This window comes from Zeus faber (assembly GCF_960531495.2).
Source record: "Zeus faber genome assembly, chromosome: 11".
NCBI classification, from domain to species: Eukaryota; Metazoa; Chordata; class Actinopteri; order Zeiformes; family Zeidae; genus Zeus; species Zeus faber.
In genome coordinates this window covers 28,843,208-28,857,607 of record NC_137205.1, presented here as the reverse complement: position 1 = coordinate 28,857,607, position 14,400 = coordinate 28,843,208, and the positions used below count along the sequence as shown (strand labels likewise).

Genomic DNA, 14,400 nt, shown 5'->3' with positions numbered 1-14,400 from the left:
GCAGCCCCTGTCATGACACATCTCCATCTGCTCCTGAGCTGATTCCACCAAGCCCACTCTCTACAATAAGCTGGTGTCTACAACTCTATTGTTTGTGTCTCTGTGCCAGAGGTCCCTGACAACGCCCCTTGGGTGGTGTGTGGTGGGCGAATCTGTCACACTTTCTTTCTTTCTTCCTCCCTTCACTCCCCCTGTCTTTCTTTTTTAATTTCCTTCCGTTTATGCATTCCACACAACATCTCTCATGGGCTCTCGCTGTGTGTGTGTGTGTGTGTGTGTGTGTGTGTGTGTCTGCGTGTTTGTGTGTGTGTGTGTGTGTGTGTGTGTGTGTGTGTGTGTGTGTGTGTGTGTGTGTGTGTGTGTGTGTGTGTGTGTGTGTGTTTCATTTAAGGCACATTGGACAAGACAAAGGCTCATTCCGTTTACATGCAGAGGGCTGTAGCCTTGAAGAACCAAGCATTGGGCACACTCAAATACTCTCTTTCTCTCCCTTTCACACACACACACACACACACACCCACACACACACACACACCCAAACCCACCCACCCACCACACACACACACACACACACACACACACACACACACACACACACACACACACACACACACACACACACACACACACACACACACTCATCAACTTTGGTCTCTTTCATTCTTTTTCAATCTTTTTGAATTACTGGACACAAAAGTATCACCCTCTACAAAGGGTAATGTCGCAGAAAAAATAATTGCTTTTTACATCTAAGTAAGAAAAACACCACCATGCTAAGGAATTGGCATTCCACATTTACGAGAGAACAACATTTTTTGACTTTGCTGAATCAATGTATCAGAAAATAGAGCGAGATAACTCCAGAGATGGGTAGAATGATGGGAATGATGGGTATAACAATTGGATATGAGTACATATTTCAAATTCATTATCCACACAGCCAGTACAACACAGCAGGAGGTAGATGAGGCTCTGTGTGACTGTTGTCATCTCAGTGTTCAAACAGACAGAGGGGGTATGAGGGGAGAGATGCATCGTCTGCAGCATGCTGTTATCCAGAGTAATATGGATGGTTTCCATGGAAATCAGAACACTGATCAATATTCATAAGTATGTTTTAATTAGTGCAGGCCGCCATATTGCACCGGCATGATGAGGGGTATTAAGTCGGTTACGATCTGCCACCTCACCACTAGATGGCACTAAATTCTAAACACTGCACCTTTAAACCTCTAAACACAAACCGTTCACCCCATACTGTCAGTAAATATATTCAAATATCTTGAAAAATATTGTGTTACAAGATAGAAAATGCCGGATTCCAAATATATTTTGGATTAGATGTCACTATATTGTCATTTCATGACAATATATATGATAATGAATCATATGATACTTCTGATACATTTTAAATATATTGCAAAAAAAATTATACTAAATTATATTTTTGGGGGCGAAATATATTGCAAAAGCAATAATTGGTATATTCTGCAACTGCAAGAAAAACAAGAATAACAAGTAACAGAATAACACATGACCAAAATTTGACCCAAATTAGCAACAATCACTTATTTATCCAAAGCAAATTTAGTCATGGTTCCATTGTGTGTGCCCGGGTTTACACAGGGTTATGGATACCTTCCTTCTTATCTGTAGTTTACAGTATAAACAATCTAGTCTATATATCCTTTGAAACATATACGAATAATAAATTAAATGTAACTCTATTATAAGTTAAAAGGTGCTTCACAGAAAAGAAACAGCTCATTTAAAAAACAAGTAAAGGAGTCAAAAGAAACATTAAAAATAGTGTTAAACCAACACATAACACAATAACAAACAAAAAATACTCTCAAGTAGTTCTCGGATAAAATTTCTGACAAAATGTGTGGACAAATTATAAAAAAAAAAAAGGTGTGTGATTTTCCCTCCTCTATCTCTTTTCTTCTTCCCTCTCATACCTCCTCCCTGCTGCTCAGCCACGCGCTTCAAAGCCCATCAGCTGTTACCATAGTAACAGGAGCCCTCGTGCACACGCTCAAATAGACCCTCTCCATACACGTGGCTGGTGCCCGTTAAAAGTCACGGTCAAACAAACAGAGCTTGTTACATAACCACTTCCTGATTTTTTTAACTATATTTTTTAATCTATACACTATTTCCCTCCTCGCCATTATTTTACACTTCAAGGATATAGGAGACTTCACATTTCCCCCCCCCCAAAAAACACTCTATAGATGTGATATAAACATCAGAGTAAGAAATAATAACAAATACAGTGTATAGATGTGTGATTGCATTGGTCTCCCACTGCCGTCTCATGGGGTTGCATGGCTTTTCTTCGGCCTCCTCCCACCTCCACCTCCTCCTGCACGTTTTAGGCTAATTGGAGTTTCTATTCATTGCCCCAAGGTGTGGACGGTGGTGTGTGAGTGAAGCCAGGTGGGAGCCCCAGGTAGCGATGGACCCTTCACCAAGATGTCAGCCTTGATGTCAGTGGCTGCGATGGGTTCCATCCTCCCACCCCGTGACCCTTGTCAGGAAAAGCGAGTAAAAAACAAAACAAAAACAAGGAGGGATGGAATCAAATCATCCAAGAGCCAATGAATAATGTGTAAAACTGGTTACTACAAGTAAAAACAATAATTGATTATCTTGGTTACAAACAGAGGCGTATTCAAAATATGTAAATAATTAGGCAGAGGGAGAGAGATATTAACGATGCTCCCTGTTGTGTGAGTCACATTATTATTGTTCAACCTTTATAACCTTTATAATCATGTTACCCTGCGATTCAATTCCATCAAAGTATTTTAAGGAACAATTATAATTAAAAAATATATATTATTATTATTTATTATCATTATTGCTAATAACAATAATAATAATAATAATAATAATAATAATAATAATAATAATAATAATAACAATAATAATAATAATAATAATAATAATAATAATAATAATAATTATAATAATAATAATACGTTACACAATGAATTACAATTTATTGTAATATTATCTATATTATTTATATTCAATGAAAATATAAAAATATGTTTCCAACTATTATTAGTGAATAGCAACGCACCTTGTTCTCAGTAGAAGTGCGTCGCTGTGTTTTCTGTCTTTGTCGCGTTTGTGCGAAAATCATATTTACGCAGGGAAACGATCCATGAATCTGCCGTCGATTGGTTTCGACTTCTCTTCCGCGATCGACCAGCGCTGCCTGCATCCCACAATGCACCGCGCCCCGCAATAGTTGCCAGTCATTCCGCCGAAAGGAGCAGACGCGCGTCGAGTGCCGCGGAACAGAACCACGAAGCTGCTGCGGGCGCCGTCCGGTCCCTACGCTCCCTACGCTCCCCCGCCTATCGTCACCGCTGAGGTTCGGACCACCTCCCCCGGACACCATGAAGGAGACCACGGCCAAGCGGCGCGAGAAAGCCAAAGACCCGAAAGGCGACAAGCAGAAGGACGCGGGCCCCGAGCCGCAGGACGTGGAGATGCCGGAGGAGGACGCCGCTAATGCGGTCAAGCCTCCCAAGGAGCTCGACGCTGTCACGCTGGACGGTAACGCTCGTTTTATTCTGCCTAATAGGGCAAGAAGAGGAGGAACCACACGCGTGTACAAGTCACTGCGAAGCGGCCTCTTGTCTTGTTTACGGAGTCTGTTGGCTTGGACGGGCTAATAGCTTAGCTGGCTAGCTAGGCTAACGCATAACGACACATGACGCTGCCAACATTCAAGAGTCAAGGTGTTTACATACATATACACACGATCATACATATATGTAGTGAAACGACATTACAACGCGACCGGAGATTATGCACAACAAGTACTTACTGGCACAATAGCTAACTGGCACAATAACTAATTAATAAACTTAACTGATTCCTAAAACGCAATTAAATTACTCAATTGAGTTAAAAAATGGGAATACTAAATAGAAATAAAAGGAATAGACTATTATATATATATATACACACACACAGACATGTGCGGTAAAGTGTCATAACAAACAGCATTTGAGTTGTTGTTGGCTGATTGTGTTTTGCTGCCGCTTGTATGAGGGAGACTGCTCGGCCTCGTCCGGTGTGCCGCGGGTCAGAATGACAGAATTACGATGACATTTGCGGGGGTTTCAGACCAATTCCTTCTCCATCTTTTCCCAAATGAAATGCGTAGTTTGATGTTGATTAAACAGATTTTTATACTGGCGCGACCGACCTCTCACCGACACATTCTTTACTGACAGCAACGAAAAGCGTGTTTGTCAGAGTTAACTTTCACCCTCCTGCATCCAACTGGCCTGATGTAGCCGGACAACGCAGCTCCAAAGCGGAAACCGTTCACCTTTATCTACAGGATGGACTGTAGTTCATGTATAAAAAAATAAACATGTGCGTGTCATCAGCTCATACCCTGTCGAGAGCCTGGTGCATCCATATCAAAACAAACATTCTCGGAGTACACACACACACATGCACGCACATGTCAACATAGAATGACTCTAAAAAATGGTCCACAACTCCCTGAACTGTTCATTTGTCTTTTCTTGTCGTCCTTCTTCTATTAACATGGGTAGCTGGAGCCGTATAAGACTATAAATTAAATAACAGTTTAAGTCACGCACTCATATGTGGCCTCCCCGCCGCCATCGCCACAGTGAACTGTGGACAGTTGTAATTAATGAGTTATTTGTGTGCTTAGTTGGTATTCAGTGCAAGGGATTTAAGAGTTAATTATATGTAAACTTTTTGTTTTCCCCACTATTTTTCTTTTGTCTCTCCTTTCATTTCGCTCCATCCCATCCACCTCTTCTCCCTTTCTTATCATGCGGCCTCTTAATCAACCACACACAAATGCACATTAACAACTGTCACTTTTCCCTCCTACCGTCTTCCCTCCTCCCGTCTTCACCCCCCCCCCCCCTCCCCAGACATTAAGGAGCATGTGAAGCAGATTGAGAAGGCCGTGTCTGGGAAGGAGCCTCGCTTCGTGCTCCGCGCTCTGCGAGCGCTGCCATCCACCAGCCGCCGCCTCAACTCCAACGTGCTGCACAAGGCCATCGGAGGCTTTTACACCCACAACTCCAGCGCCAGGGACTACCTGTTGGGCTTCTTGGAGGAGGTGGGGGACTACGCCCTGTTGGTTAAAGCTGCGGGCTCAGACACAATAACTCTTAGGCCTGTCACAGAGTCCTCGGATACAAAACCGGTCATAAGTTTGAAAAGTTTTAAAAACAATGCCTTGCTACAGCTCGTAAATAAAAATGGTGAAACTGAAACAATTACAGTTTGTGACAATGATAACCTACTTTCTTTTTAGTATAAAATTAAGAGGAGATTTTGTGCACATGTTAATGCTTGCATTTTACAAATGCGCCAAGATGTGTCCAGAAAAACATTGAAATTCAGACAAATATCACGAGGCCGTTAACATTGCAGACCCACACCCCTTACTAAGGAAGATTCTAAATTCTTCATTAGGTTTGTAGTCAACTAGCTTGCATCTACTGCCATGTTTGCCGTGGATATGAAAATGTGGCAACGCTGCGCAAATTTAGGAAAGGCACATGCGGGTGGGGTGTCTCCTCATTCCTGTGTTTTTATGTGATAGTTTGGGAGCGTGAATGGGTTGCCCTGGCTGGAAAACCTCAGCTGAACATTTAATTAAATACTGCGGCCACTAGATATGCTAATGTTTTTATTGTGAGGGACCAAGACAGTTATTTGAATGGGATACAGGGCTCTCTGCCTTTTCTTTAATGGACCAAGCCTGTTCCTGTAGCTATTAGATACACTTCATTAATGAACCAGGGAAGATTGGATTGTGCCAAGAGAAGAAGGAAATTTCATTAAACATTTTGTCTCTTTATGTTTTCTGCACTTGGTGTGTAAAAGGAGCTAACTGCTGCACCCTGAAAATGCTGAAACAGCCAGAGGAGAGTTGTGCACACTTGCTTGTCTCAACAGTTTTCTTTGAATGTTTTAGAAGTAGCGCTGGGTATAAAAATGTAATGCTCTAATGGTGTCAACTGACTTGCATTGATAGTATTGAATATCAAAACATTCTGTGGCTTTCAGTCCTAAAGTTTGATTCCAAAATTGATTTATCTTTTCAGCGTCAGTGAGTGGAAACACTAAACTAACATTTTTTACTTTAAGAGTTATTATTGATTATGCATTTTATTAACCTTGGAAGGGATTTTAAAGTTGGGATTTCAAGCTAGGCAGATATGTTATTTTAAAGCAGTAGTATTTCAACAGTAAAATCGTGTAGAAAAAATAATGTTTAGTAATCAATATCAATGTCAGTGTATCTGTATCAGAGCTGGTAATGGGAATATTTACCAATGATATCCAGTGCTGGTTATAAAAGATTATCAACAAGCTTCAGTATCGCCATTATTTGTTTACTAATATGATATAGAATGTACTGCTCTGTGTTGTTGGTGTCAGCTTGGATGTTGCTACACGAACAAATTCATCACGTAACCAGAGTAACAGCCACAGAAGCTGGAAATTTTGCCGAAACCAACGTTACCACACGCCTTACCACCACTAATGCCTCCCCGTTCTACGCCCTTCTGTTCCCAGCCGATGGAGACCACCGAGGGCGATGTCCAGTTCCGGCCCAGGACGGGGAAAGCAGCCTCCGCTCCCCTGCTGCCGGAGGTGGAAGCCTACCTGCAGCTCCTGGTGGTGGTCCACCTCACCAACAACAAGAGATACACAGAGGTGTGTCAACTGTTGCAGCTCTTCCTAAATGTAGTGAGCAGCGTGGTCTCCAAGGGAACCAGGTCGGAAGCCACCGTGCTTGTAGATGGTTGAAGCATCTGGATGCTTTCTCAATAAGGAGCTGGCTGTCTGTGAAATGGCCCGTCCTGTCAGGAAGTTGGATGCGGTCCAGACGCGAGCTGAGATTTGAAATTGGTTTTGTGTTTTGGGGTTTGTTTCTCCGCAGGCCCAGAAAGTGTCGGACGACCTGCTGCAGAGAATCGGTTCTCAGAACCGCAGGGCTCTTGACCTGGTGGCCGCCAAATGTTACTACTATCATGCACGGGTGTACGAGTTCCTCAACCAGCTTGACACTATCCGCAGGTACACACACACACACACACACACACACTCACACACACACACACACACAACAAATTCTCCCACACTCCTGAACCATAATCTTTGTCTTAAAGGACAGATTTGCTATTTTTCAGCCCAAGCCATCAAATATTGCTTCCCATCATTTATATTGTGATATTTGATCTGATCAATATCACCCAGCCCTAGTTGTAGTTAACATATTGTTAATAGTAATATAAGGTTTGTTGTGGTACATTGCCTACGTTGTTATTATACTGACACTCTGGAAAATGGTTCCTACCCCTGGTGTAAAACAGCATCTCCTCTTTCTGGACGGATGTCAGTGGGATTCCTCTTAACCATTCCAACGTATTTTAAAATGCTTTATTTTTCAGTTTCCTCCACACCCGCCTGCGCACAGCCACGCTGCGGCACGACGCCGACGGTCAGGCCGTTCTGCTGAACCTACTGCTGAGGAACTACCTGCAGTTCAACCTGTATGACCAGGCGGAGAAGCTGGTGTCCAAGTCGGTGTTCCCAGAGCTGGCCAATAACAACGAGTGGGCCAGATACCTGTACTACACTGGTGAGTGGCCGGGAGGGGGAGAGGGCGAGAGATCTCCCCTAATTAGTGACAGTGCCATACCACTGGGTCAAAAGAACAGTTATTTCCTGTTAGGAAAGGAAGGGGCGAGGCATGTATCGATGACAGAACAGAGATCTGGTGGGATGTGAAGGGAAGCTGGTGTGTTCTCACCTTGTTTGATCAGCCCGTCTGATAAACTAGACACGTAGACATCACTAGAAGGAAAAAAAAAAAGAGGTCTCCCTGAAGCGATAGGTTTTAGACCAAAGCATGTGTAACTGATATTGTGTAAACAATATAAGCCAGGCATACAAAAAAACAATATTTGAAAATGAGTGACGTTAACACTGACTATATTCATATTGCGCTGATCACTGATGAGATTTGAGGAACGAAGGGAGGGCTCGGGGCCAGGTGGAGAGATGAATTGTGAAATTGCTTTCAGAGTATGTTTCGTGAGCTGGTAAATGATGCTCGGGTGAGATATTAGATTAGAGACGGATAACGGCTCTATCAAATGATCATGTGCATTTTAAGTGGGAGACTTTTCGGCATTGACACAAACAGCAGCTTCCCACAGTGGTATTCAAAGTGTGGGGTGTGCCCCCTAGTGGAGCATGGAGGAATGGAAAAAAGAATAATAATAAAACATAAAAAAATGAGTAAGCCTTTAAAGTGTGTGTGTGTGTGTGTGTGCGTGTGTGTGTGTGTGTGTGTGTGTGTGTGTGTGTGTGTGTGTGTGTGTGTGTGTGTGTGTGTGTGTGTGTGTGTGTGTGTGTGTGTGTGTGTGTGTGTGTGTGTGTGTGTGTGTGTGTGTGTGTGTGTTAAAGGGACCTACTGTGAAAAATATTACTTAGGTGTAAAATTATTACTTTCAGAACTTGTGCACATACATTTGGGTCTCTCATTGGCCTACAAACACAGACTTTAAGATATGACAACCCAGTCAGTTTATTGTGGGCAGCCTTTGTCAGAAAACATGTGCTGGAACCGCCCGTTCAGATTTTTGATCCCTTCCTACGTCCTTCCTACAATCCCCGCCTACATACTAGGGGTCTCAGTAGAATTGGAACCGATCCCCCGTATGAGTAACTCCACCCATGGCTGGAGAAGAAGAAGCAGGGCGGGGAACTGTTCTGATATTTCCACCCCAACCCTGCAGTAGATGGACTGTATGCTGTGGCGGGCGTTCTGCTGATAGTTTCTCAAACAAAACCAGTGAATAATGGTGTTTTTATTGTAAATGTATTTGTTTTGTTTTATTTTACGACATTTACATGGAACAAATGGCTCATGGCTCACAGAACTCGGGGCCTCAGGAGGGAGGCTCCTCCCACTTTAAGCAAAGTGTCAGAAAGGCGATGGATTTATGTTAGAATGGCTAGAATGCATAATCTGAGTGGTATTTTCAGCAAAAAAATAAAATGAATTCAAAAGCATGTTTTGGGGACCTCAGAAACCTATATTAACTTGTTGAAAGGGAGAATAACAGGTCCCCTTTAAGCACTGATGACATTACTCATGAAATTTCATGAAATATGTTTTAAGTTCCTACATCTAATAGGATAAGAGTTGATTAATTTCTCATCATCTTGTTAAATGAAAAGAATACGATTTGTTCATGTTTAAATTTATTTACTTTATTTGTTTTTAATAATAATAATTTTATTGTTGTTGTTGTTTTGGTTAGTTGTGCACCTTTCTGCCCCCGTCAGCCTGTGTGAAGAAGCAATAAAAGTCACAAATGAATGACTACTCGACCTGGTTTACTATAAACTGTTTATTTGCATGTGACACATTTCGTTGTTCTTTTTGTCGTGGGCGGCCGTCGAGTCCCTGAACTCCTCGGGAGGAGGGCTCGGCAATTACAGTTTGAATACCAGTATTTTATATGATAACAGTGGTGTAAGATTTATAGAAATAATACAATAGTCATTGCGTGATCGTGACAAGATGTATAAGTTGGATTTGTGCATTATTCTCCCCCGTGATGTTTTCTCAGTGGACATCATTCTAGTGTCTCGTTCAGATGTGTTGAGTGACGGTGTGTGTCCCTCCCACCAGGCCGCATCAAGGCCATCCAGCTGGAGTACACCGAGGCCAGACGCACCCTGACCAACGCTCTGAGGAAAGCCCCCCAGCACACCGCCGTGGGCTTCAAACAGACGGTCGGTTCACCTCATCTCACACACACACACACACACACACACACACACACACACACACACACACACACACACACACACACACACCTGCACAAACAGGCCACAATATGTTGTATAGATTATCTTTTTTTTTTTTAAAGCTGTCTTTTTACTGTATTGCCCTCCTTCCTCCAGGTCCACAAGCTGCTGATTGTGGTGGAGCTGCTTCTGGGAGAGATTCCCGACAGGCTGCAGTTCAGACAACCCTCCCTCAAGAGATCCCTCATGCCTTACTTCCTTCTTACACAGGGTACACACACACACACACACACACACGCACACGCACGCACATGCGTACACCAGGAATCAGATCAAGATGATCGTTTCCAACAGACCTGAGAGCAAACTGCATTTATAAAATCACAATGGTCCAGTTGAGTCATACGGTACATAATCTCAGTATGCGCACGCACGCACGCACACTTAAGTTATGACAGGCACAGTTCTGTGACACAGTTGTAATTATTGACTTACACAAATATTAGTAATTAAAACTAAAAAGGCTCCAGAGGAGTGACTTTAATTAGTATATAAAGCTTCTTTGTCGTCCCAGTTCAGTGTGTGTGTAACGTGTGTGTGTGTGTAATGTGTGTGTATCTGCTCTCCTCTTTCAGCCGTGAGGACCGGTAACTTAGCCAAGTTCAACCAGGTCCTGGAGCAGTTTGGGGAGAAGTTCCAGACCGACGGAACCTACACACTCATCATCCGACTCCGACACAATGTCATAAAGACTGGTACTGTGTGCGCGCGTGTGTGTGTGTGTGTGTGTGTGTGTGCGCGCGCGTGCGTGTGTGTGTGTGTGCGCGCGCATTTCTGATTTCATGCACATACCCACTTAATATGGCATTAAAGATGTTTTTTCTCTTGCTGTGTGTGTGACTCCAGGTGTGCGTATGATCAGTCTGTCCTACTCTCGCATCTCATTGGCCGACATCGCTCAGAAACTGCAACTGGACAGTCCAGAGGATGCAGAGTTCATTGTTGCCAAGGTAACACAGCCACATAATGCATTCGGATACAGTTACATATAAAGAATTATTATTTTACCCACAATGCAACACATCCCAGTCCCTGACTTGCAGGGACAAAAGTAATTATCTTGTTGGAGAATGTTTGTAATTTACTCAGCCTTGAGAGGGGGGGGGGGGGGGGGTGTGTGTGTGTGTGTGTGTGTGTGTGTGTGTGTGTGTGTGTGTGTGTGGACCCCGCCACCAACACTGGAAACGACATACAAAGGGACACAAAAACGCAATTTTATTTTTTCCAAATAATCTTTACAATTACACAGTTAAAGAGAGATTTATTTTATTCCAATTGTGGTGTGTGTGTGTGTGTGTTCCAGGCCATTCGTGACGGTGTGATTGAGGCGAGCATCAACCACGAGAAGGGATACGTCCAGTCTAAGGAGACCATGGACATCTACGGCACAAGGGAGCCCCAGCTGGCCTTCCACCAGAGAATCTCCTTCTGCCTGGACATCCACAACATGTCTGTCAAGGTCAGGAAACACCAACACTCTATAAAAGCTGTTGTGAAATGAATTGATATTGAAATTGAAAACAAACAGCATCGCTCTTCTTGAATCTTTCCTCTGTGTTTTCCATCTCTATTGGTTGAATCCCTGCAACTAGAACCTGCTGTCAACATTAATCTATGTAGTATTTATACAACCAGATGGTTTTTGGTGTGTACTGTTTCCTACAGTGTCAGATCTTCTCAGCAGAAAATGGAGAAAATTTCTGTACTGTTAACTACAGTTCAGCACCACAACCACCACCACCCGCAGCAGCTGCCGGGCACTAAAAATACCCCAGTGACTCAGGGAATTAGCATTAGCAGTTGGAAATACCTTTTTCATGTGCTTAATTGTGTATTATCAGTGCCTAAGCTTTATAGTTAATGAGCCGACTATAAACAGCAAAACACACATAAGGAAATATACTTATGATATAATATTAACTAATGATTTATATTGTGTGTGTGTGTGTGTGTGTGTGTGTGTGTGTGTGTGTGTGTGTGTGTGTGTGTGTGTGTGTGTGTGTGTGTGTGTGTGTGTGTGTGTGTGTGTGTGTGTGTGTGTGTGAGAGATATTAGTTTTCTATAATATTTTTTTCTTCTAACTCATGACTTTGCGTAAAACCTGCCACGTTTTCTTTGGTGCAGGTCTTTTTAAAAAGTCTTGAATTGTAGTGTTTTCAGCAAATATTCGGCCTCTAAAGTCATCCAATCTATCGAGTTCCACAAAGACGTTGTGACTGTGGAGGTGAAGGCGGCTGGATCCATCAACTGAATTTGCATTGGAGTCTCCCTTGGCTCAGATCAGTGTCATCTCTGTGGAGAAGCGGTGGCAGCCACTCAGTAACATGACCGGCGGGCGGGGCGGGCGTGGCGGCCTTCCCTGGTGTTCCGCCTCCTCCGCCCCCTCCCTGCTTTAACCCTGTGGTCTCCTCCGCAGGCCATGCGCTTCCCCCCCAAAGCCTACAACAAGGACCTGGAGTCAGCAGAGGTGAGCCTGTCGTCCTCACAGCACTTATGTAACCATAACAGTGTCATGGTGGAATCTAATTAACCAGTCATGTGTGGAGAAATGTTCTTGTCCGTGTGCTTCTTCCCTTCCCGGACAGTTATGGGTTTATTTAAGTCCGTTCCGCGTTTCATCCCCCAAGAGGCTCGGTGCTGTTGCTCTTAACCCATCAGCGCTCTGCTGTCGTGCGCGTTGCGAGGGCGGATGCAACTCATCCAAAATGAATCTGCGTTCCGTTAACTCGCGTTCCGTGTTGCGATCTAATCCCGACGGACCCTGTGTCCTGGAAACGCCTTTAACTCGCAGCGGCGGCAGTTTGTTCGACCGTCTGTGACCCACGCGTGGGCTGTTGTTGGTGTCCGACCCGACGTCCACATTCGTAGTTGAGCGAGGCTCAGCGGGACGTCGTCGCTCCTCTCGTCAAACCTTCCGTTGTTGTTTCCACGCCGGCTCACAAGGGGGCGCCAGCGGCGGCTGTTGGCTAGGGCGACGGGGGTGAAACCAGGCGGAGAAGTGGTCGCCCGTGGCAGCCGCCATTATTAACAGATCAGCAGCCGTTATTCGCAATAACTGTTTGCCGCCATCGACCAATCACAGTCAAGTACTCCACAGAGGCCGATAGTAAATGTAAACTGTGTGTGTGTGTGTGCGTGTGCGCAGGAACGCCGGGAGCGTGAGCAACAGGATCTGGAGTTTGCGAAAGAGATGGCCGAAGACGACGACGACAGTTTCCCGTGATTGTTTAGTTTGTTTTGTTTTCCTGTCTGTTTTCTCTTGTTGGTAGATCACTTAAGCTGCCACCATGTTGCCCCCCCCCCCGGCCCCCGTACGTCTCCCCCGGTTTTTATTCCTGCCTCCCCACGGCGCTGTCACCTGTCCACCAAACACTCTAAACTTAGCCCCAAGCAGTCTATATTCTCTCCTAGAGCATGTTGTTGGCCGTGAGGCAGGGGAAGAAAAATATAAATAAAACATGTTTTGTCTAAGCCCGTCTGTGTGGTGCATTCATTAGGCAACTTTATTCAAACGCCACATTTCTCACGCGGGGCGGACTCGGTGCTTGTGCAGCGAGATGAAACGGGATCTAAAATAATGCGTGAAAGGACATTTGAATAGAGGTAGAAGCGCAACGTCACTTGTGCTTTAGCAGAAAGCAAAGGTGAACGTGAGGGTTTTTGGCCTTATATTGAAAGTGGTGGGGGTTGGCGCACGTCTCAACCCCTCAGGAGGTTTATTCCAGCTGTTTGTGGCACGGACGCTAAATCCTGCTTTTCCATGTTTCGTTTTGACTCTGGGAGCAATCAACAGACTGGTCCCAGAGGATCTTAGCAGTCTGGAGGGTTCAGACAGCGGAAGCATTTCAGTGGGTTCTAGTTTGGCCCTGAACCTTTTAGTGATTTATAGGTGAGCAGCAGTATTTTGAAATCAATTCTCTGACGTACCGGGAGCCAATGCAGGGATTTTAGAATTGGTGTAATGTGTTCAAGGGTTTTGGTCGTCGTCTCTTGCAGCAGCGTTCTGAACAAGCTGTGGCTGCCGAAGAGCTTTTTTTAGGAAGACCATTACAATGATCGAACCTGGTAATCAAGGCATGAACACGTTTTTCCAAGTCTTGTTCGATCATGAGTCCTTAGTCTTGTTATATTTAAGGTGATAGAAGGCTGATTCTGTTACCGACTTGGTGTGGCTGTTGAAATTTATATCTGAATCCATAGCAACACCAAGACTTCAGGCTTGGTTTTTGGTTTTCAAGGATAGGGACTCGAGGTGCCGGCGAACTTCCAGCCTTTACTTTTTGGCGCCGACAACAATTACCCCAGTTTTGTCCTTATTTAGTTGAAGGGAAGTCCTGCACATCCAGTCCTTGACTTGCTCAACGCACTGGGACAGCAGATCAATAGTACGATAGGACTAAAGCTATATAGATTGTGGTGCCGTCCGCATAACAATGGTAATCAATATTTTTATTTTGCATAAGTAGGCGTAGTGGGAGCATGTAG

The 14,400-nt window shown here is 44.1% G+C and overlaps 1 protein-coding gene across 1 annotated transcript; it reads left to right on the top strand.

Annotated features, from left to right (window-relative positions):
• Positions 1-3,283: 3,283 nt before the first annotated feature.
• On the top strand, positions 3,284-13,386 carry psmd3 (proteasome 26S subunit, non-ATPase 3). Its single transcript, XM_080010216.1, has 12 exons — positions 3,284-3,573; positions 4,944-5,134; positions 6,604-6,744; positions 6,971-7,107; positions 7,482-7,672; positions 9,737-9,840; positions 10,012-10,126; positions 10,491-10,610; positions 10,762-10,865; positions 11,219-11,374; positions 12,332-12,382; positions 13,061-13,386. The coding sequence occupies exons 1-12, from the start codon at positions 3,414-3,416 to the stop codon at positions 13,136-13,138; spliced, it is 1,548 nt and encodes a 515-aa protein (XP_079866342.1). The 5' UTR covers positions 3,284-3,413; the 3' UTR covers positions 13,139-13,386.
• The last annotated feature ends 1,014 nt before the right edge of the window (positions 13,387-14,400 follow it).

Excerpts from the sequence above, each read along its gene's own strand:
- psmd3 (XM_080010216.1), top strand. The coding sequence starts at position 3,414 with ATGAAGGAGACCACGGCCAAGCGGCGCGAGAAAGCCAAAGACCCGAAA. Across the intron at positions 3,574-4,943 it reads CGACGCTGTCACGCTGGACG|ACATTAAGGAGCATGTGAAG; the intron begins GTAACGCTCGTT and ends CCCCCTCCCCAG. Across the intron at positions 10,611-10,761 it reads ACACAATGTCATAAAGACTG|GTGTGCGTATGATCAGTCTG; the intron begins GTACTGTGTGCG and ends GTGTGACTCCAG.